The following is a 24187-nucleotide window of genomic DNA, read 5'->3' as shown; positions in this document are numbered from 1 at the left end:
GGGGGCAAGGGAGGATCCTAACAGTCATCCTAAAGAAGCACAGGTCTCAGCAGATGTATTAACTGCAAAGGAAAAGACATCTCCTTATGTAGAACAAACACAAAACTCAACACACAAAGAACACTTCAGCCTTGACAGAGATGTTCTCCCACATAAGCTCTGACACAGGTGTCGTGAGGGCTGACAAGAGAGGAGGGTGTACATTCCAGTACAGTTCACGGCAATGGACTCTTCCAGAAGGAACACAGTGTGATCAGGCCACACTCAGAGGAGTGAAGGCCAATGGGTCCTAGTTTTCCTGGTTTCCATTTATCCAAGCACAAAGCTGGTACGGATGTCGGAAATATAGACAAAGACGAATATCACGTGATACCAAGTTTGGACACAAATCAAAAGACATGCTACTTGTGAGAAGAAGGGGGTTCCGTGTGAATACCATGGAACAAATGAATTTGAGTGCAGGAAAACTCTAATCTAGAACCTGTGTGTTCACTCCCGGAAGCAGGCTGCTTGGTAACTGGATGTGCACCGCACTGCAGTTGTTTGGTTTTGTATCCGAGAAACACCTGAGTTAAGATATAATGACTATGCAGGATATGTCAAAAAGAGTCCACATCTTTTCTACTGTTAAAAAAGAACTGCAGAGTGCTTTAGTTACCTTGATACTGAAAAACTCAAAACCTGACATACAGTACAGTATCAGGGAAATGGATTTGCAAAACTTGTGTTTCACAGTCTCTTCTGAACAGTTTGCCTGTCCATGCCTAATGGACTTCATTACAAGATCATCTTAATGTCCTAGAAACTTAGAATCTAAGAAGGACCTAGCTTAGGACACCTACTCTTCCATTCTTTGATGAGGATCCAGAGATCTGTAGTCTCCCCTTATCTGCAGGGGATACATTCCAAGGCCCTCAGCAGAAGCCCGAAACCAAGGATCATACCGAACTCCAAGAATACTGTGTTTTTTCCTAAATCTACATACCTATGATAAAATTTAATTAATAAATTAAGCACAGTAAGAAATTAACAATAATCAGAAAATAGAAAAATTAGACCAATATACTATAATACAAGTTATTTAAAACTATGAATTGCTTATTTCTGGAATTCTCCATTTCATATTTTCGAACCTCAGAAAGCAACACTTCAGGTAAGGGGGAAGTGTGGTACTCGAGATGAGTTCTCCTATCACGCCCAGGATGACGGCTTTCTCCAACCATCACCAGACACAAGGTCACTCCGCGAGCTCACCTTCCCTTGTCTCTCTCCAGCCCAGCTTCCTTCTCAAGGTGCTGTCTGCTTTCCTTCAGGAAGACTTCATCCTCACCACTCTCAGCAAGAGGCACAGGGGGAAATGTCCCCGGGCCAGTGCCAGGCCTCTCCAAAGGGACTTTCCAGGTTTCATCCCAAACACGCTCAGTTAAACTAACTGAATGGCGCGGAGCAGCAGCTGAGATGAGATGGCTTGGCACTTTCGGAAACTCTTTGCTTTCGGGAGAGGCTGTCCTTTCCAGCGAGGCCTGAAAATCAGCAGGAGGCTGCGTCTTTCTCTTTCCTCCTTCTGTCCACAATATTTCCACCCCTTGGAATTCCACATGCTTGATCCGGCCTGCGCGGCCCAGGGAGCCTCGATCACATCCCACTGGTTGCTCTCGCCCAATGTCAGAAATCTGTTCTTTTGAAAAGCCAGCGTTGCCTGCAGAATTATAGGACACTGCGGGGCTCCGCCGCGAGGACGCAGGACAAGCTGGCTCCGGCACACTGAGCGCCCCTTTTCTCCCATTATGAGTCACCTGGGCAAGCTCAGCCGGGGTGTCTCCAGTTAACAGTGCTGTCAGATCCTTCTGGATACTCAAATAAAAATTTTCCTCAGTCGTTCCTTCAGCTGAAAGAGGTGTTTCTGGTGATGGTTCCCGGCCACCAGAGAATGGCTGGGTGGCTCTCCGTGTTTTATGACTGGCAGTGTCCAGCTCTTTCTCCACGTGCTGACATGAAAAACTAGACACAGCATCTTTGTCCAGTACCTTTGTAGCCTGTAACGTTCCTGAAACTATTCTGGCTTCTGTGTCTTTCAGAGCAGAAATCAGAGAGTCAATGGATTGTAAACTTTGTTCCTTGAGGTGACTTTGAGAGGGGGTCTCAATGACATCTTTTGGTCCTTCGGTAACACTGTTGAGCCCAGAGTCTTGGCCAGCAAGAAGATGCACCCCCTGTGGCCCTGGAGGGTGAGAGGGCAGAGACTCTGCATCAAACTCCAAAGAAGCTCTTAGGCCTTCTCCGCCTTCCTCCATGGTCCCATATTCTGGAAATTCATTTGTGACATTTGGTGGGAGTAAAGTGCTTCCTCCATGATCACCTGTGAATACAACAGAAGAGAAACATGACTTGTTTCTGTACACCAGGGTTTGGTATCCAACATACTAGCACTGGACAATACTTAGGTATCTGATTTTTTTCACTATGCCCTCCTTCCAACACCCTGTGGCACATACTTCTCATACATTATGGCCACCCCTCCCAGCGTACATGCATGTCACCACACAGGTTTCCGCACAGGAGGCAAGCCAATGATACATGTCATATTTAACCCTGCTTCTGATAAGAGTCCCACACATTAGGATGCAGTAACTCTGCTGCTTCGATGGCAAAAAACAGATTAAAATGGGTAAGTCTCCCCTTTCAAACACTGTTGGTGAAATCGCAACTGAAATACTTATGTTGGTCATAATAAAACAGCCTTATGAATGTGCAGGACAATCTCTGAGATAAAGCCTCAGAGAAAAGACATTATAAAAAGTCAGTACTGAGGCTGGGGCCGTAGCTCGGCGGCAGAGCGCTTGTCTAACGTGTGTGAGGCACTGGGTTCGATTTTCAGCACCACATCAAAATAAACAAATAAAATAAAGGAGTTGTGTTCATCTACACACACACACACAAAAAAAGGTCAGTACATTTTCCAGTCAAAAGTCTCCCTACTCCACTACACAGCTGCAGTGGGGAAGAAAATGCTTTCAAAATATCCCTGAAAAAAGAGTGCAGCCAAAGTGGAATAGGAAACAGAAAGTGTTGAAATAGACATCTAGGATCCCCAAAGCATAGACTTATCATTCGATTATTTTTTAGTTGATAAATGAAAGCTATATGCATTTATAATAGATGACATGATATTCTGACATATGTATACACCGTGGAATGGCTAAATCAAACTAATTTATATATCCATTGCTTCATATTCTTTTTGTCTGTGGTGAAACATGTAAAATCAACTCTTAGCAACTTTTAAGTGTACAATACTTTGTTATTAACTTCCCGGTTAACAAGAGATCTCCTGAATTTATTCCCTGCACCTGAAAACCTGTGTTCTTTGACCGCTATCTTCTCAATCGCACCTCCGCAACCACTAGTCTACCCTTCCGCTCCTACGAGTTTTCAGATTCCACGTGAGATCATCAACTGCTTACAATTTCCATATTATCTTATGCAGAATGGCAACATATGAAGCAGAGGAAACAATATTTAATTAGGATGTATCTATTATAAATAATAAAATTTACATTTTCCTAGCAAAATGACAAGTCGGAGAGAACTGAAAATGGGGACACTGATAAACAAAATACTGAAATTGGGGGTTTATGGAAAACAGTTACAGTCTTATCAGGCTCAGTACCAATCTACTCCTGAACTGGGTCTTGGTTACTCCGTATCTACACTAGAAATACGATATACTCACTTCTACCTTATGAAAGAAGACATCTGTTGACGTTAAATCATCACAGAGTTACAACCTTCTTAATTTAGTGAAATACTTCATAAACGTCCAAATACATACATTGAAATGGCATGAGAGCCTTCATTCAAATCATCAACAAAACGAGGTAACTTGGAAATGTGACTGAACATATACAGTACTCCTCATGTTAAAATTTAACAAATGGAAACAAGTACACCTGAGGGTGAGTGTTGTTTCACATTCCATTTTTTAAAATAACTTGAAATGTAATTTTTAAAACAAAATCTGAATCAAGTGTTGATGGAATCTAAGAAGCACCTCCGGGACAGCAGTATGCCACCAGACAGAACCAATAGCCATGGCATGCTGGTTTTTGAAAAGGAGGCGAATTTTCAAGCCATTAATTGGTAAATGAAGACAGCTAAAAACATTAGATGGTAGCATATCAGCATTTATTTTTTTCAATGACAAATGTATTAGGACCTCTAATTTTTCCCCTTTTAAGATTCAGTGGTTTTTAGTCGATTCACAAAATTAGGGAATTATTATCACTATCATCCCAGAACATTTTCAATACCCCTGAAAAAAATTCCAAATCCATTAGCAGCCACTCCCCATCTCCCCAACTCCTCAGCCCCCAGTAAGTACCAATCTGCTGTCTGTCTTGATGGCTTGTGTATTCTGGAATTTACACATATACAGTCACACAATGTGTATGGCATTTTGGGTCCAGTTTCTTTCACTTAGCACAATGTTTTCAAGCGTTATTCATATTGTAGGCATAGCAGAACTTCATTCCTTTTTATCACCAAATAATATTGCATTATATGGAAACACCACATTTTCTTCATCCACTTATCAGTGGACGGATATTTGGGCTATTTCCATTTTCTGGCTACTATGAATAATGAATTTGTATATGAGTTTCTGCATCTAAATATAGCTTCAATTCTCTTGGGTAAGAGTGGAATTTCTAGGTCACTTGGTAAATCTATGTTTAAGTTTTAAGGAAGTGTCAGATAGTTTCCCAAAGCAACTGCTCTATTTAATATGCATGTCTAGGGTTCCATCATTGCCCATGTAAGAGGGTATAAAGTGGTATTTCTCTGTGATTTTGATTTGCATTTCCCCAGTGACTAATAATATTTAACATCTTGTCATATGCTTACTGGCATTTTTGTGTAGCTTCTTTAGAGGCGTGTCTCCTCCAATCCTTTCTCCATTTTATAATTGGCTTACTTGTCTTACTATTTAGTTGTAAGGTTTCTTTGTATGTTCTGACAGAGGTTCTTTATCAGATATATACTTTAGGAAACATCTCCCATTCTGTGTGTTGTCTTTTCACTTAATTGATGTCTCTGAAGCACAAAAAAATTCAATTTTGATTAAATCCACCTTACCTATTTTTCTTTTGTGGCTTATGCTTTTGATGTCACCTGTAACAAATCATTGCCTAGTCCAAGGTTACAAAGATTTACTCCTGTTTTCCTTTAAGAGTTTTACAAGTGTTAGCTATTACATTAAGATCTTCAATCCATGTTAATTTTTGCATATGATATGAAATAGATTCAACTTTATTCTGCCACATGTAGATATCCTGATGTCCCAGCACTATCTGTTGAAAGGCATTCTCTTCTCACACTGAATTGCCTTGATATAATTGTAGACAACTAATTGTTCATAAATGTGGAGGTTTTTTGGGACACTTAATTCTACTGCATTGAGTTAGATGTGTACCTCCATCCCAGCGTCTCACTACCTTGACTACTATAGCTCTAAGTAGTATCTGGAAGTAACAGTCCTCCAACTTTGTTCTTCCTTTGTCAGGTGGTGATGGACACTCTGGACCCCTTGAATTTTCTATATGAATTTTAGGATCAGCTTATCAGGCAGCTGAGATTCTGATAGGGACTGTAATAAATCTTCAGAGTTCTGGATTCTTATTACTATATCTTTAGATCCATGATCATGGGCTACCTTTTCATTTATTCCTCTTTCCTTCAGCAGTGTCTTAAAGTTTTAAAGTACAAGTTTTGGATCACTTTCAATAAATTTATTCCCCCAAGTATTTTATTCTTTTTGATATTATTATCAGTGGAATTTTTTTGTTAAGTTTCATTTCCAGGTCATTCATTCCTAGCATAAAGAAATAAAGTTGGTTGCTGTGTTGGCCACGTGCCCTGCGCCTTGCTGAACTTGTCTGGGGTCGAACAGTGTTTTTATAGATTCCTTTAGGATTTTCTACATAAAAGGTCATGTCATCTATGAACAGAGGTGGCTTGACTTCTTCCTTTCCCAACCCAGTCTCTTTCTTATATATTCCTCTGAGTTCTCCTCTCAAATACACTGTGCAATTGCTTCCAAAGTGAAGGAGGGGTGCCACACACATACCTTCAAAATGTTCTCTTTGATTCTGTTATGATTCTAATATGGCAGGTGGAAATGAAGCCGCCCACGTGGACACTCTGGACTTCCTAATCCTCTGACTTTCTCAATTTCTTTTTCCCACCTGATATACTTCTTCCCCCATCTCAGCATAATCAGTTTATTTTCACCTCCCAAGGCCTAACTCCAATTCCCTCTCCTTAACTAAGCCTTCCCTCAACCACCAACCCTTGAAAGAAATCACCTCTCCTTCTTAAAAATGGCAAGAGGGTTTAGCTGTGTGTTATGTACAGTGCAAATACATGAAACCAATGAGCGCAGTCAGCTCACCTCGGAAAACTTCAAAAGACGACAATTTTTAAGCCATTACAAAGTGATTAGAGAAAACCAACCACAGTGACCACAGAAGCCATGTGCATATATAACACCAAAGCACACCACAGTGAGAGTCATTCAATAAAGGGAAGAAAGGTTAAACCTCATCACACGGGAGTCCACTTTGTCCCAAGAGTTTAAACTGCCATCTACAACAGCGATGAAAAGAAACACTGGCCCAGAGAAAAAGCAAACAAAAGAAAAGACAAAAGAGGACTCAAAGAAACTTGCTAATTCTTCTGCCCCATTTTTTTAGACTTTTCATTGAGAGGCCCCTTTCTCAGGAACAGCAAATGCATCATCCACTGTGGGCAAATGCTTGTGATCTTTGACAACTCGTCAGAGCAAGAGGTCAGACAAAAGGAAGAGGGCCAAAGCAAGGTCCTGCAGGACACCTAGCTGGCTTCACCATGCTGTTGCTCCTCTGGTCTAAGTGGACCAGTTCCAATAAGTGCTAATGAGTTTCATTTCCTTTAGCAACTAGTTGAGGACCAGCACAGACAGACCAGGGGAATCAAAGGCTCTGAGAGGCTCAGCCGCCTGACCAAGCCAAGTCAAATGGGGTCCAGCACAGTATGAGATCAGAACCAAGGGTCAGGATTAATTCCTGTTCTTCTGTCTCTCAGGAATAAATTCAAGGGAAACACTCGGATGCCAGTGAGTTAGAGACCACCATTTCCAACAGCAGGAGAGTCAGCAAACAATAAACAAAGTCTTCCAGTCACAGCTTCAGCGTGGAAGGAGCTTCACGGAAACACCCCCTGGTTCAAAGCACTGGTCACAGGATTCAGAGCAACGGCAAGCCTTCTCCGCCAAGCACAGCGTCCCATCACACACGAGGCAGTCTAATTTTGCTGCTGGCATCTCCTGTCACCACTTGAACCATATTTAACAAATAAACTGCAAAATCTTAATCCTAACCTTTAACTTAGAATTTCTGATTTACTCCTGGGAAGTCATTCCTTTGCTAGGGTGATTATTTAAAAAAAAAGAGAGAGAGCAAATTTTTCTTTTAAGACATTTTTTCCTCTCATCCCCTTTAAAACAGGGACCTGGCTACTTCCTATTTGATGTCCACTGTTTGCAAACTTGACTCATTCAGCAAACATTTACTGGTTACCTGCTATGTACTGAACATACAGGATTCAAATCGGAGTTGTCAGAGCCTGTCAATTGGGCACGTTACAAAAACCGCCTTGGTAGCAAGGGAAGAAGGTACAGGGGAGAGGCACACCCCAAAACAGACTCAGGAATAACCCCAGAGGCTTCAGGCAGGAGCACAGGTGAAAGCCAGCGAGCACTGGAGCGAGAACAAAGGCAGAATGGATGGAGCAAAGAGGCGAGAGTCGCTGGTCCCCCAGGACAGCACTTGAGCCAGCTTCCACACCCTCTCCCACCTCACCGCCTTCCCTGGCCTCTCCATTCATCGTGTTTCCACCAAAGCCATGGCTTGGCCTCATCCAGCTGCGGTGAGCTCTTCCACCTAAGTTGGTAAGGGCCCCCTTTGCCTTCCTGTCAGTCTCCATCTATAACTAAAGGAAGAATCCAGCTCAAAACTCTGCTACTCCAGAAGGCCTTACTGAATTAGTTCTGCCCAAATTTGGTCTCATATCTGTGACAAAGGGACTTGTTAAGTATAAAAAAAGAACTTTAGCGCTTACCTAAATATAAACCACACACTAGTAGAATGTGAATTAATGAATAGTTCACAGCTGAGCTGCATTTCTTCTTCCCCTTAAAAGAATGAAAATGTAGTATGAAAGGTGTAGGTGGGGAGGAGGGAAGGGGTTCACACGGGTGGAAAATACATGCTTGGGTGTGTGGGGCTGGGCGTGGGCTCTCTACCTACATTCTTTAGAAGTTGTCCTTTGCCATGAGGGACCTTACCTGCTGCTTTGCGCATCTGATCAGATTCATAACAACTGTTTCCTATTGTTCAGTAAAGATGCTTTCCTGAGATCAACTATAAACCCACCGATTATATTTTTAAGTTTTTTTTTTTCTTTTGATTGAATGTACTGAGCAAGAAATGGGATACTTTTGAAGGCTAACAAGATCAGTTTTAGGATTGCTTTGGGTTGGGTATTAAAGAGTCATCTGTTTCTGCAACCACAACACTGGGCCAGGATTGTAAGAAAATGGAAGAGAGAAACAATTTCTTCAAACCAAGACAAAATGAGCCTGCTTCACAAGACTGGCTGCAGAGAAACAGGGCCTTTCTAAGAATGACCCTGTTTGAGAACCAGTAAGAGACAAATTTTCTTCCACTCTGGCGAGCAGACTCCTTGGGAAAAAAAATGGTTCAAGAAAAACAAAATAACAAGAAATATTTGCAGTCTCTGTCACTGGAAACCAAAATCTGAATAAAATGAATTTATCACATGATTGATTCTGAGTCCCTGGATATAGATTACTCTGATAATCTATATACTCTCAGATTATGACTGTCATAGCAACACCTAGATTTCAGAGAAGAACCACTCTAGATTCTACATGCATACATCTACTAGAACCTGGGCCCAGTGGTTTTGGGGAGATGCTTTTGTTTGTTTTGTGCTGTTGCCACTAAAATATAAACTGTAAAAGCCAAGAATGTGGCCTGCTTCCTTTATACGACATCCCCAGAGCCCACAATGCTAATAGCTTACAAATGTTTCTGTTGAATCAATCAAGTAAAGTATGTTGTATTACAACAGGATGGCAAAGAATAAGGCAGAAATAAAAAGAAGGGGCGGCCTTACTACTACAGGTGCCACCCAGGTTCTAGTCCCTGGCTCCCCAGTACAGGCTTGAATAGGTGCAGGGAACACAAGGACACTACCCCTTCAGAGCTCACCCCACCACCATCTACTGTGCACCAACATACACCAAGCACTGGAGAGCAGAGTAACAGACAGGACCAGTCCACCTCTCACCACCAAGGAGCTTACACCTAGCAACTCCACCTGTAGGCACTGTCTGCTTGCAAGGTTCAGCAGAGGCCATCTTGGTCACAGTTCTAGAATCCAGCATGATCCTACAAAGGTTATTACCATTAAGCACAAATTTTTCAACTGATCATTCTCTAAACACTAAGCTGATTTTGTTTATTTGGATTTTTTTTTTTTTTTCTTGTTACGGGGAATGAACCCAGCGGTGCTTTACCACTGAGTCATATCCCCAAACTATTTTCTTTTTTGAGACAGGACCTTGCCAAGTTTCTTAGGGCCTCACCAAGTTACTAAGGCAACCTCAAACTTGAAAGACCCCTGCCTCAGCCTCCAAGCTGCAAGAAATAGAAGCGTGCCCCATCATCCCTGGCTATGTGGCTATTAATTAAAATTTAATAAAACTGAAAATGAAGTTGTGCAGTGCTCCACGCCTTATATAACTAGTGGCTTCCATACTGTCCTCAGACATGGAATGTTCCCAACATCAAAGACAGTTTGGATTGAAAGTACCTCCAAGAGCCTCCTTGTGCTCAGTATGGCCTCAGGACAGCAGCCCCGACATCCCTGAGGGGACCTGCTGGAAACACAGGCTCCAGCCACCACTACTCCACACCATCCCATCAGCTCGGATGGTCCTTAAGCAGAATCCCGCTGACTCGTACATGACAAAGAAGGAGAAGCACTGACCAGAAAACTACAAGGCAGAGAAACTGTTCTGACAACATGTAAATAGCTACTTTTGATTCTGAAAGATAAACCCAAGTTCCTACCTCCTAACTGAAAGATCCAACTTTTCAGATAGACAACTAAAGAAAGTTCCAATAAAACAGTCTCTCATCTCTACCTAGAGAAAGGCTGACACTGGTCTGGGTTTGTGCTCTAAGGAGCAAGTGCCTTGGGACCCTCTGTAGGAGAGGAGAAAAGCCTCTTCCCTAGGGTGACTCCTGATTCTACAGCTCACCACCAACTGCTCTCAGTGATGGCCAATGACTCACACTTATTCAAAAGACCCTAAGTGCTAAAATAACTGCAGTTGTAAACTTGACCCTAGTCTAAACCTGTACATTAGCATCTGCACATGGCCTTAAAGAAATTATACCAGTGCTTAAAGGAACAGAGCAGACAGAAAGGTAAGGCTTTTCAGTTTTTAAAAATCAGAGTATTTTCCCAGAGTTTAAAGTTCATGGTTTTAGATACATTAAATGCATTAGCAAATTCAGTCTGATGATGTACTATCAAGAGAGCACTAAAGGTCTATAATCTATTTTCTATGAGTAGTTCATAAGATTTTCAATCCTTTACCAATCATGGCTAACCTAGCCATTAAAAAATCTGTTTTCCCTCCTTTCCATGTGTGTGCTCCCAAGTGCAGTAATCAGTAAAGCCCCTGGTGCCGTTATCTAACGAATATCAGCAAACACCTTAAAACTAGTATAACTGGAGAAGTACAAATTCTTACACTATTTTAGCCCTGGAAAATTTGCAGTAACAACTTGAAGGTACACTCCCCCGGCAGTCAGGAAGGAACTCAGTCCCAAAGTCAGGAGAAAGAGGGACAATTTTGACACTTTTAGTCTGAAATTTCATTCATCAATAAAAGGAAGGCAAATGCCCAATTTACAAAGTAAACATAAGAGGCAAGACTTGCAGAGTTAAAAGATCTCAAATGCATATCACTTGTAACTAAAAACGCTTAACTTAAAAAAACTGATCAATAAGTCGCTCTAGCAACACTGATTCATGGCTCCAATTTTCAATGCAATAGAAAAAAACTGTATTAAAACAGGTGAATAATCTAATCAGCTTGGCCCAGGAATAGAATACATATTTGGTATGATAAAAATAACAGAAAATGAGTATGAGTAATGAGAATTTGCTACATGACGAATCTAAGTGCATTATATTTTGGGAGACACTCTTCCCCCTAATAAGTCACATTTTGGAGAAAGCTACAGTACCAAGTTGAGGATGCTGCTAGCTAATATCTGGACACTGACAACTAGCTCTCTAAAAGCAGGCATATTATTTTTTTAATGTGCTCTAAAAGCCAAGAAAAGGCCTGCTAACCACTGTGCAAGCTTTTAACATGTGCACACGAACAGAGAACGTTCCAGTAATTGGACACTCTTCCCCAATGATTAATAGTTACAGCTGTGCTTACCACAAACTAAATTTCACATACTAATGATTCAGAGCCCATTTCTTCCCATTCAGCTCTAGTCCCTAGAGGAATGACAGTAGCTCACCATTCCAGCCAGTTTCGGAGGAAGCTCTGCAAACCAGGAAGCGGCACTACAAACTGCAATCCAAAGGTGGGACGAGAGGGACAAGAACAGCCTGGAATTTTCAAGCCAAGTCCCTGCAACTGGGCAGAGCTCCGTGACCCCACACAGAGAAGAAATGCTGGCCCAGGACCTGAACTCGGGCTTATCTTCAGATCTCTGTTTTGTAGAGCTGCTTTCCTTTTTTCAACCAGTAGGAACCTCAGAGCTTTGTCTCTCATCTCCCTCTCATGAGTGTTTGTTGTTTTGTTTTATATCCATGCCCCCTGCTTCTCTTTCTGGCCTTCTCTCTTCTGATCAGAGCTGCTCCTGAGTTCATCCACTCTGTCCATCTTCCACTACTTCTTCGTGCTTAGGAATTCCATCTTTAAAAATCCAGCTTTAAAATTTCTCTTTCTTCACTGACTCCTTGGTTTTTGTTTTTTGTTTTTTGTTTTTTTTTTTAAATGAAGAAAGTTTGAACTTTTAAATAACTCCATAGCCTCGCTGGCAGCAGGCTGTCCTGCTGAAGTTCACAAGGAGGTGTACTATTACTTCAGCTTGTTTTCATGAATAAAATATTGTGTGAAATAGCTTACTATTTAAGAAATTAAAACTGATGTTGCAAATCCTATCCCATTCTTTTAAAAATAGGAATTATGAGTGCCAAGCAGCTGGAGTTGCTAGCAGGGAATCCACTAGGGCTATGGGCTTCCCTGACTGCTGGCTCTCAAGACAGGTGCCGCCCGGGCAGAGGTGAACCAGCAGCCTCCCTCGGGCACCAGCCTCTAATGAGCCTCCGCTGAGCCACGTTCCCCATCAGTAATTTTCATGCTTAGTAAGAGACCCACGGTTCCCCCCGGATGCAGCCTACGAACCCATAAAAATAATTCCAAGTATATCAACAGTCGCAAATTCTACGGAAAGTTCAAAGTCAGTTTCCCTGAGAGAGAAATAACTCTTAGATTACCATAAAAGTAACCACTTTTGACAGACAGGAAAGACACACTCCTGCAGGTAAACTGAGGGATTAAAATAGGTGGTATAACTTCCAGCAGAGATTCAACCTCAGCTTCAACTACAGCGTTTATGGAACATTTCTGGTGCCACCTGGGTAGCCACCCTGTTCTCCTCCCGGCTGTCAGGCATAGCCAGCCTCAGGCACGCATCTGAAAAGAAGTGTGGGTCCTTTAAGAGAAACTCCTCCCCTATCCCACCCAGCACCACAACATGATGTCGTTCTGACACTGCAGGGGTAACCTGTTTTCCCTCTTTCTGCCTATATAATACATCACAAACAGGGAGCAGAAATAGGGCAACAGAATTCTGTGCTCCCAGAAAAGCCAGAGGGGGAGGGTCAAAGGAAGTAAAATTACAGGTAAGATTAATACTCTCCTTTCTATGTAAAAATCAAAATTCAGGTAAATGCAATGTCGGATGCTAAAGCACACATGCCAGACCGAAGCCAGGTGAGGCACTGGGCAAAGGCCTTTGGAGGGCAGGTGGCATCTCTCTGGTGATTGCGGAATTGGACATGAGTTGGCGGGAGCATCCCTGAATTAATGCAGATGCTCTTCTCTACGGCAGGATCCAGCAGAGCCCAGGCTGGCGAGCCCCAGGAGTCTCCTACTGGGACGGTCGGAAGACAAGACTAGTAAGCAAAAAGCAGTCAGTAATACAGAAGGAAAATTTCACAGCAGCATTTTACAAGAGAGAGAGAGATAAAAATATATTCGCCTGCACAGACCTACAAATAGAGGTTACTCACAGAGATTACTGTAGCTCCAGCAGTTACCCATTGATCATAGCAAATGCCCAGTTCATCAGTTTAACGCTTGAGAAAAGTTAGCTAGAAAAGAAGCAAAGCTAACGCAAAATATGCTGTCCTAGTCAACTGGAAGCAAATTAGTTTCAAATTTCCTGGCAGCCCCTTTTGCCCTGCTCTGCACACGGTGATGTAAATGGAAGCACTTTGAGCACTGGGAACCCGAGCCAGAGGAGCTGCGCCTCGGTCCCTCTGACAAAGGCGAGGCAGCCTGTTCTCTGACTTGCTCTCCCTCTCTGCCTCTGTCTCTCTCTACCTTGGTAGCTTACCGAAAACAGCCACCGTAGGGCTTTTCTATAATTGTGAAAACTACTTCCAAGGAGATAACTGAGGTGCCGGGAGTTAGCTTTAATGTAACCATTTCCCTGGCGCAGCAGCAGGAAGCCCAGCAGAGGCTCCGAGAGGATCGTACCATCCTGGGTGACATCAGAGGTGGGGCTGTCGTCCTAGTATTATGCAGCATTTTCTCCGATGCAGGGATGACACACGTGAACGGAGCTGGGTAGGCTCCCTTTAAAAGGGTTGAATTCTTGTATTATTTAAACAGAAAAGACAAATGCAAAATCGCTGTTCAAAAGCAGCTGTCAAATGACATAAATCCTGCACTGCCGGTCCTTATCTCTGCTAAATGCCACTGCCACCTAAAGTCATTTTACTGATGATTACATTACTGTTCCCGGGATAAGATTAATATTTAATGGGTAACTGATAGTACTTGGAGGAGTGACACGAAAAGATTCAAAGACATTAATGTCCATTTTTTTAAAATGATGGAATAAACTTTTACATTACTAATGGTACCGTGGACCTAGACAATACTTCTCGACCGAAGCTCAGTAAAAGCAACAAATACAAAAACAAATGTTTTCATAGATAAGCATAGAAAGCAGCACACCATGAGTGACATCATATTGCTCCTTGGATCTGGTAACAGCTGTTGAAACAACATGAAAAATAACTCAGCTTCTACAACTTCAATGTCCCCTCCCAGCCCGAGACACACAGGCTGATGATACCCGGCAATGCCTGGTTATGTCTACCCATTCTATATACATCTGCTAAGTGCCAAGGAGGAGCTAGAAAATGAACTGGATTTAATGTGAGTGCCCATTCCTGGTGAACAGTCATCTAATCAGAACAGGCAACGTCTGCTCCTGTGCCAAGCATTGCACCAATCGGCTTTATTGTCCGAACCCGTCCGGTCCTACCAGAAGCCCTGAGGGTTAGTTGCTGTTATGAAACATTTTACAGACAAGGTTAATAAAACTCAAAAGAGATACGTGACTTGTCCAGGGTCACGTGGTTAAAACTGGCACATGTGAACACAGGCATAGGAGCCCCCATATCCACCTTCTCCACCACCAAACTGCACAGCCTCCCGAGGGTTTCTCTGCCAAAAAAAGAATTCCCAAGAAAGAACATAATTTTCAGGATTTAAAACCACAGCACACCAAATATATCTCTGCCTCAAGTAGAATGACCCAAATATAAGAGGATAAAGGTTAGAGAGTACACCCAGAGAAAGTGTACCAGGAGGGTAGAAATAGAATCCAGATGCCAAAGTTAGTGTTAACGGCTTGTGTGACATTGCACCAATGGCTTAAAGTCTTTCCGTTGACTCTCCTTATCTCTGAGCAACAGATCATAGATGTTTAAATTATAGATAGTATAACTATATGACTAAAGCACATGATCTGAACTTGTAATCTAGACTCCATCATTTTCCAATGACAACATCTTGAACAAGTTACTTAACCTCTGGAATCCTCAATTTCCTCATCCAAAAACCAGGAATAATAATAGGGTTATTCTGATTAAATAAACTATGCAAATAAACACATAAAGCATTCACAGTAGCTACAAGTATATAATAAAAGCTCAAGTTTAATTATTATTATTACTATAGCTATCATTACTTTCAGTATCATTACACTTTTTAACTAAAACTGTCAGCTTCTTCCTTTTCCAAAAACCTCGCCAAGAAGAGCTGCTATTTTTTCAGAGTTGGATGGAAAAGCGGAAAGGACAACCTTTGTTGGCTTTATACAAATATTAACCAATCCATGAATCACCGGTTCCCGAGGACACGGACGCTGAGGCTGCTGGACACGACTTCTAAGCTCCTTCCAGGGTGGAGAGAGGGATGTGCTCCCAGCCTCCTTCTTCCTAAGCCTGGGCTAGAGCCAAAGAGCCATCCTGAACAGAGAGCAGCGCATCAGCAAGGGAGGCAAAAGAGAAAAAGGCCTATACCCAGCAGAGACCTCCCATCTCTTTTACAGTGGAGAGAAATAAACCTGTAGTCAAGTGATTCATCCAAGTTTCCTTAAAAGGAACTTATAAGCAACTTACATGATTCTAGCTGATATACATTTAAAGGCCGCAATTTCCCTACGGTTTCAAAGGCTAACTTGGGGTCAACAGAGCTATTTATCAGGGCTTTTCCACTGTTACATCCTCTGAGCCTGCATCCTCTCTGACGCCAAGTCAATGTCAATGGATGACCCTGTGGGAAACAAGAAAAAGCAAAGCACACCGCTTCTCTGTGCCCAGCTACGTGGTCGTGCTACAAACAGAACGGCAGAGGGTCCGTGGGAAATGCTCCTCCTGCATCTCACTCTCTTCCCATCTCTGGGTGGATTCATTCTTTCCAATCCACAGACTGTTAAGCAATTGTTAAAAGGGGGGAAAAACGAGACTCAAACACATGATGAACGAGAAGCTTCACAAAGTTACTGCTGTTATAAAGATGGTCCCCTCACACAACTGCCGGTGACCACAGGAAGTAAATGTCTGTATTATGTGAATATCTCTTTTCCGCCCAGCAGTTCACAATAGCTTCCACTGCCCCTAGACTCATTGTTTCAAAAAGTAAGGCTCAAAAAGTAAGTTTGCCCATACCCCAGTCTTTCACATTGCCATGCGGGTGCACAGAACCAGCACTTAGCTAACAGTACCACCTCGGAGCCCTCACCTGTCTTGTGAGTTTTACTGACTACATTCCCTTGTTTTTGGAATTCCTGGTGCTCTGGCATTTGTGTTTTCTCCAAAAAGTTCCTCATTATTCAAAATAATCAAAAAGCACCAGAATAAACAGAAAGCTTAAGAACTTGAACATAAGGATATTCCTTCTTTTTCTATTTTTTTTTTTTTTTAGAAAAGCATTCTTAATTTTGTGATCTGTAAGGTTTCACTCCTTTTTATGAAAAATAAAGAGATGGTTTAAACAATCTGGCCAATACACAATTAGACGATAAGGAGAGCAAGAAGTACCCAAGACACAGTTCAAAACAACAGACCATTTAGTTGTCAGTGCATGTGTGAGTTTGCAAAAGGGAACAATGAAACCACTATTTTACATTAGGCTGTGATGCACTTTTTAATCCTAGTACAGTTGGGGCATTTTAAGGTTTCTTCCTTGTTGATTGCTTCTGTTAACTTATTTACAAACATACTTATTTCTTATTAATTTAAACCACATAAGCATGTTTAATATACCATTAGTAATGTAATTTAGTTACTGATGAGCAGTCTGGTCATTTCAAATATTATCCTAAGTAAATTCGTACACTGACATAAGAATGTAATCAAAATATAAACCACACAGATCCAAATGACAGCCATGAAGTCAGTGAACTGTTTTGAACAGTTGTGTCCCCATGTTACTGAGACCCCCGGGAAGCACAAACATCAAACTGCAAGGTCGGGTTGAGAAGGCACAAAACTCAGGTTGCATGCAAGGAGGAGACTTGCCATGATCCTTGGGAAATTGCTTTCCTCATGTCCTGGGCCTGGGATGTAATCAGAACCCAGGGCTGCCAGGATACCAATGGAGCAGAAAGCAAGCAGAGGTGTGGGCGAAGGGGCTGGACCTGTGAGGCAGGGTCTTCATATACCCAAAGATAAATTGTGAGCAAGTTCTGGGAGGAACTGTAGAAAAGTCAGTAAGGGTCCAATGATATGGAAAAAACACGAACTAGCCCGAAGAGTCCTGCAGACTCAATTTATCAAGTTGATTTCTGCTAGCCTTTGGTTAAATTGGGATCAGAATTCTCTTATTCTACAAACCCTTATCTTTGCTGTTTCCTTTTATTTTCTCTCTGAGTGAGAGATTTTCTTCAAGAACTCCAGTCGTGTCTCAACTGTTAGAGCACAAGGCCATGGGGCACCTGTCTGCAGGGTCACTAGTGCTGGACGGCAGGGAGGTAGGTGCGGGACAGCTCTAGACCCAGCCCTGGCCCAGAGCGCAGCGTGCAACCCAGGGATGGAAGGCTGAAGAACTGCTATGGGAGCCACTGCCTGCTGGCTCCTGGGGTAGCTGTCCTGGCTGGGGATCCAGCTCTGCAGTTATTCCACTTGCTGCCTGGCCTGTGGTGCTTCTTCCCCACCCCATTCCTTCCAGGTGAGGTGCAGAGGATTTGTTCTCAACTCTGCTTGCTTTTTATTCTTTGCCTTTTTTTTTTCTTTCCACATTTCTTTTTATTGGTACATTATAGTTGTACATAATGGGCTCTGTTGTTACATATTCATAGATTATTCTTTGCCTTTTACAAAGCATGAGCTTAGAAAAACTATCTATCGGCCCACAGACAAGCTGGTGTAGTGGCTCGCGTACTCCAAATGAGAGCTTTAAACACGCAAAGTGCCTAAGACAGTGACCCACACACAAGAAACGTTCATGAAGAACCAGGTGACATTCCGCGGTTGCTGAACCAGCCTCAGCTCCACTACTTACCATGTGATTGGCATGCAATCGCGCCTGGCTTTCCCAGCCTGTTGTGCTCACCAAAATAACACTTTACAATTAATTTCTCAGTGAAATTCAAACAACTAGTAGCTGTAGGCAAACAAGACATTTACTTACAGGTTGTTTTAAGATTAAAACTGACAGGTGTCACTTGAAACAGTACGTGAAAACCACAAAACGACATTCAAACGCAAGGCTCGAGGCTGATAATCACTCTACACTGACGACTTCAGTCATCACTCCAAAGTGACTGCTGTCCCCAAAGATGACTTTAGATGACCTGACATCTCCCTTAAGCTGTGTCCTACCGCACACTTCTCATGAGTGGAAATTCACCAGATGGGGACTACCGTATAAAAAAAAGGCAAAGATTTCAATAACTGAGTTAATGGAGAAGCAACTGTGTGAATCAGCAGACCAGATATCTAACGCAGGGGTCCAGATTTGGACAGGGATAAGAACAGGGAGAGAAAAACACTAGATAACCCCAGGTCAGCGTGTTCTTTCAACTACACGAGTGAATAAAGCCAAACACAAAAGAAATCCTACCGAGCAGAGCTGAAGGTCTCAGAGCTACACCTGCATCTACTTGGTGACAGGACTCTCACTTTATGATAATGACAAGATAATAAGGACAAAATACAAACTAAACTATAACTGGACGCAACTCACACATAGTCCAGTTAGCATGCAGGGAGGTCTCAGGAGGAGTCCAGAGGGGTGGATGTCTCATGTGATGGATCAAAAGGAAGAATCTGCACTTTGCATGAAGAACTAACTGGAGCCCGCATGCTCAAGAGAACTCCTGGGTCCACACCGTTAGGCTGTGGCCAGTAGTACACCATGCCGATAAGAACCCACGGGGTCTCACCCGGCCAACCCACTGCAGTTGCTCTCTGAAAGGGACCCCAGAAAGGAGGAAGCCTGGGCTGAGCTCACTTTCCTGGGGTCCTTTGTGGGGTCTGAGCCATTAGGGCAGCCTATTCTCTGAGCTGTGCCCCTGCTCCTACATCCCCTGGAAAGTAGGGTCTCTGCAGAGAAGCAGAGTCAACACTTCCTGCCTGTCCGGAAGATGTTCCACGTCACATATTCAAGGTGTGACACTACAGTGACTGCCTCCCTGAAAAATCTGCTGCTGGTGAATTCCTGATTTGGATGCGTCGTTAACATCTCAAGTCACTTCACTGCCATACTCAGTCATCCTGTCCCCCGTATCTGTGTCCCCCGTATCTGCAGTCACCAGGACGATCCTCCTTTTCTTAAAGTCCCTTGCTTTTTGTGCTTATATTCCTATAACCATCTCTTCTCAAGAGCACTGATACTGCTTTGGCTTTCCTGGTCCTAACCAGCCTATCCTCCCCAGCACTACTTCATACCCTCCAGCCCACTTGAAGCAATCTTGTTAGATTAATACTCTAAAATAACTTTTTTTTTTTTAAGTGCTGGGAATTGAACCCACAACCACATGTATGCAAAATACACACCCGACCATTTCACCCCTTGCCCTAAAACATTGCTGCTGGCACTGCTGTCACCACCGCCCCGGTATGTGGCCTCTCTCTCCCTAAAACAAAACAAAACAGAAATTTTAAACAGATTTCCAATGTAATTATATTAAAGCTGTAATTCAGCTCAGGGGTCAGCAAACGTTTTCCATAAAGAACCAGATAATACATAGTTTAAGCTTTGTGGGTCATAAAATCGCTACACAAATACACAACTCTGCCACTGCAGCAAAAACAGCCACCGACGATAGTAAACTAACACAAGGCTGCATTCCGACAAAACGTCACCTACAAAGACAAGAGGAGCAGGCTCCTGTCCAAGGGCTTAGCCACCAACCCTGCTTTTACCCTGTCGCTGGAGTCCTTCAGCAAGTGACCACCAACTCTCCTTACCCCCTACTACAGTCTGCACAGCACTGTGCATTAAGTTTTCTTTAGAAGTATAACATGCAAAAAGCATATGAAGTTAAGGACACCACAGGAAAGCTACTAGCTTTACCAATTAAGAACACCGAGGGCTGGGATTTGGCTCAGTGGTAGGGCGCTCACCTAGCACAACTGAGGCCCTGTATTGTACCCACCTACAACTAAAAAAATATTTAAAAAAAAAAACACCTGACATGCAGAGCTATCAAACAGCTCTGGCTGTGGCTGGGAATCAGGCTGAAGAATTCACGCTGCTAACCCCTACCCAGGTCTGCCCCTCCGCTGGTCAACTCAGTGTCCCCTGTGAGTTACACAATCACCTCTGACCTCTGCTCAGCTACTCCCTCCTCCCCAACGGTGGCCCCCTGCTCTCTCCAGGCCTCACACCTCGGCCTCTCCTTCTCTTTAATCATGGAATACATACCACCTGCACTTTCCTTTGAGTCTTCCTACTTCCATGATCTCATACTGTCTTTCCAGACTTGGCTTCGATCACGTACTTCCCAAATCCTAGATAACTACCATAGAGTTCTAAAGTTAAAAGACATTATTTTCATTAGGATGATCATGCTCATCTCTAGCACAAGCCATGGATACCTGAACAGTAAACATTTTCACCACTCCCCATATTGCTAAGGATTAGAGCAAGTGGTCTGCTTAGAGTAACTGCATCATTCTTCAAACTGATAGAGAAACAAAGTATAAATAGATCCCTTTGATCTAGTCAGTATGAAATGCCTGTTGCAAAAACAATTAGACCAGGTGAGGTGTAGCATGCCTGTAATCCCAGCAGCTAGGTAGGCTGAGTACAAAGCCAGCCTCAGCAAGAGCGAGACACTAAGCAACTCAGTGAGACCCTGTCTCTAAATAAAATACAAAATAGGGCTGAGGATGCGGCTCAGTGGCTGAGTGCCCCTGAGTTCAATCCCCAGTACCAAAAAAAACCAATTAGGACAATATTTGTTCAGTAATTAAACTACTTAGAAGAGGTTATTTATAGTAAGCACCTCCCTAGGCTGACTGATTTGGAGGAATGGTTATATTTGTAGGACTAGGGACATACAGCCCTTAAACTGATTTTTTCTGTTACCCAGCTCTCTGATAAGTGGTTCTCTGAAAAAGGACTTTTGCAGAAAGTCTTGGACCTTCTCCCCATTAAAACACACACACACACACACACACACACACACACACATAGACATTTAAATTTTCTAAAGGCTCACAATCAAAGTTAAGAAATTTCTTCAGAGGGCTTTATATTTGCTACTCACAGCTCTGAATTGCCATATAAAGTTTCATTCTAGTTCAAGGCACTCAAGGAAACTTCAATGCACTAAAGAATGTGGCAGTATTTTTTATAATATTCTCTCTCTCTCTCTCTCTCTCTGAGTACCAGAGATAGAACCCAGGGGTGCATAACCACCAAGCCACATTCCCAGCCCTTTTTTGTACTGTATTTAGAAACAGCATCTCAATGAGTTGCTTAGGGCCTTGTTGCTGAGGCTGGCTTGGAACTGCAATCCTCCTGCCTCAGCCTCCCCAGCCGTCGCTGGGATGACAGGCGTCATTTTCGTTCAACATGTATGAATCATACACATCAAGAGGGAGCTGTGGGATTTCCACATGTGCAGAGAGCGTGCACCAACCAAATCCAACGTCCCTCCGTCACCTCCCCACTTGTTTTTAACTTTCACACAACAAACTATTATGCCCAAATTAGGAGGAATCAAAGATCCTAACAATGGGAAAGGAGAAATTTACAGCTAAGAGCAATGGGTGAGGAAGAGCACCAATAGACGCAGGATTTCTGCTTCCATCGAAGGCTTGCTAGAAAAGCACCTTGAGGGACTAAGATACCCCAGGGGAGGGTGGGAGAGGGACACAGGAGTTCTGCACTCCTGCAGGAAACCCCCAGCCTCAGCAGTGGGGGTCTCATACCCGAAAGGGTAACTCCTGCTGAGAATAATCAACAGGAGCAGCTAACTCTGCTGCCTCTTCACAGCTCAAATTCCGAGATGCAAATGAAGCATAAGCTGCTAAACAAATGCCAACAGAGTAACAGGCCTCCAAATACCAGAGACAAAAGATAAATAGTATTAAGGATACACCGCTGCTGAATTTACATTTCCCCTCACTTAACCTTTCTTAGTCAAATTTATTAAATGCATTGATAAGTGGGATTGAAGTTTTATATCTTTTGCACTCAGCATGCAAGAATAAAAGCCAGATATCATAAAAACTTAACTTTCAAGTTTTCAAACTATCAGGTAAACTGAAGAACATGAGTAAGTCGAAGGACAAAGTATTAATGATAGGTAAAATCATTAACATGCATCAAAAAAAAGTCAAATACTGCCAGGCACGGTAGTGCATACCTTTAATCCCAGCAGCTTGGGAGGCTCAGGCAGGAGGATCGGAGTTCAAAACCAGTCTCAGCAACTTAGCGACACCCTAAGCAACTCAGTGCCACCCTGCCTCTAAATTAAATAAAATACCAAAAAGGGTTGGGGGTGTGGCTCAGTGGTTAAGTGCCCCTGGGTTCAATTCCCCAGTACAAAAAGAAAAGAAAAGAAGAGAGAGAGAGAGAGAGAGAGAGAGAGAGAGAGAGAGAGAGAGAGAGAGAAGCCAAATATCAATCAACATAAGCAGATACAGTCTTAGTCTCACTGAAAAAAAAACCTGTAAATGAATGAGTCACCTGTCCTTTCAGAAAGACAGGTTCTAAAACCAGAGATAGACTCAGGTAAAGGGATGGTCCCCAAAAATTTAGTTGGACAAACTAAGAAGATTAAATTAAATAAATTCTCAAGAATGTACTTTAAATTGCCACTTCTGGACTCGATGTTAAGGTCTCTCATCTTAATTCACTTCTCCCCCTGGGTCAGTAGTCCACCTCTGTAGCCTCTGTAAGGACACCTCTCCCCAGGTCTGGCCCCTCCAGGCAAAGAAACACAGGAGTATCCCTCTGGAAGGCCTGCTCAAGGGCACCCTTGCACTCTGCTCTCTTCTCAGCTCCTCCTAAGAGGACCACACATTCCTGATTTCCCTGCTGACCCTGATCTTGAATAGTCTGTCTCCTTATAAAAGCAAACGTCCATCTGTGCATGATCTTTAGCATGGAATTAGTCATCTGTTCATGAGATTTGTATCAATCATTTGGCAGTGAATTACATATCATCTTCTATTTAATGGTTCCTGGCATGAATATTGTCTTGCTTATAAAGTCATTAGCTCCTTATAAATGATGATTAACAGTACTGGATATGGAGCAAATAATAAATATTTGTAGCAATCAACTGAATATTAAATAAGGGAAAATTATTTCCTGTCCTCCCCCTTTTTAAACTCCCAAAATATAAAAACCAGAACTATACAAAACTAAGTTCCCAACAAATTCCGGGAAACCTGCCACCACAAAAAAGAGTCTAGTCATTTTTCCTTTAAATAAAAATTTAAAATAAGGTCTCAATCTTCTTTAATTCCACCCTTTTTAACTAACACTCTATCTCAAAGTTCTCCAGGACAATTGTCCCAATGACAACTAACAGCTCTGATTTCAGGTACTTAACAATCCCTGGTCAAAAGGACAAACACAGTAGTACACTGCTTTTTCCTACTGTAAGCAGGTACTGCACTAAGCCACCCCTCCTCATCTGCCAGGAAAATAATTCTGTAAAATAATTCGCCAAGTTCCTGAGGTACTGAAATTAAAGATATCTAGTCCCTAAGATTTGACCCTGGCCTCCTTAACACCACTGTTGTACTAAATGAACTAACTCTCACTAGGGACACTTCAGTATATGAAGAACAAAGGAGTAACAACCACAAAAACGTTGTTGGAGAAAGACGAAGATAACTCAGTGCATAAAGGGGAACTGGTCTTGCTTCACTCTTACTTTGTGTTTTCCCAAGAAATCTGCCCTGATTCGGCAACGCTGAAAGTAAACAGAAATCCTCCTTTACATTTTGGTGTTTGTGTATTTTTTTTTCTTCTATCATATTA

At 42.6% G+C, this 24187-nt stretch overlaps 1 protein-coding gene across 1 annotated transcript in view; it reads right to left on the bottom strand.

Moving 5' to 3' along the window:
- Positions 1 to 24187, bottom strand: part of LOC124982044 (PH and SEC7 domain-containing protein 3-like) — a 419607-nt gene that overhangs the window by 300823 nt on the left and 94597 nt on the right. Inside the window, 1 exon segment of the mRNA XM_047548202.1 lies at positions 1255 to 2359. Coding sequence (XP_047404158.1) covers positions 1255 to 2359 — 1105 coding nt within the window.

This window comes from Sciurus carolinensis, chromosome 4 (assembly GCF_902686445.1).
Source record: "Sciurus carolinensis chromosome 4, mSciCar1.2, whole genome shotgun sequence".
Classification (NCBI taxonomy): Eukaryota; Metazoa; Chordata; class Mammalia; order Rodentia; family Sciuridae; genus Sciurus; species Sciurus carolinensis.
This window is presented reverse-complemented; position numbering and strand designations above follow the sequence as displayed.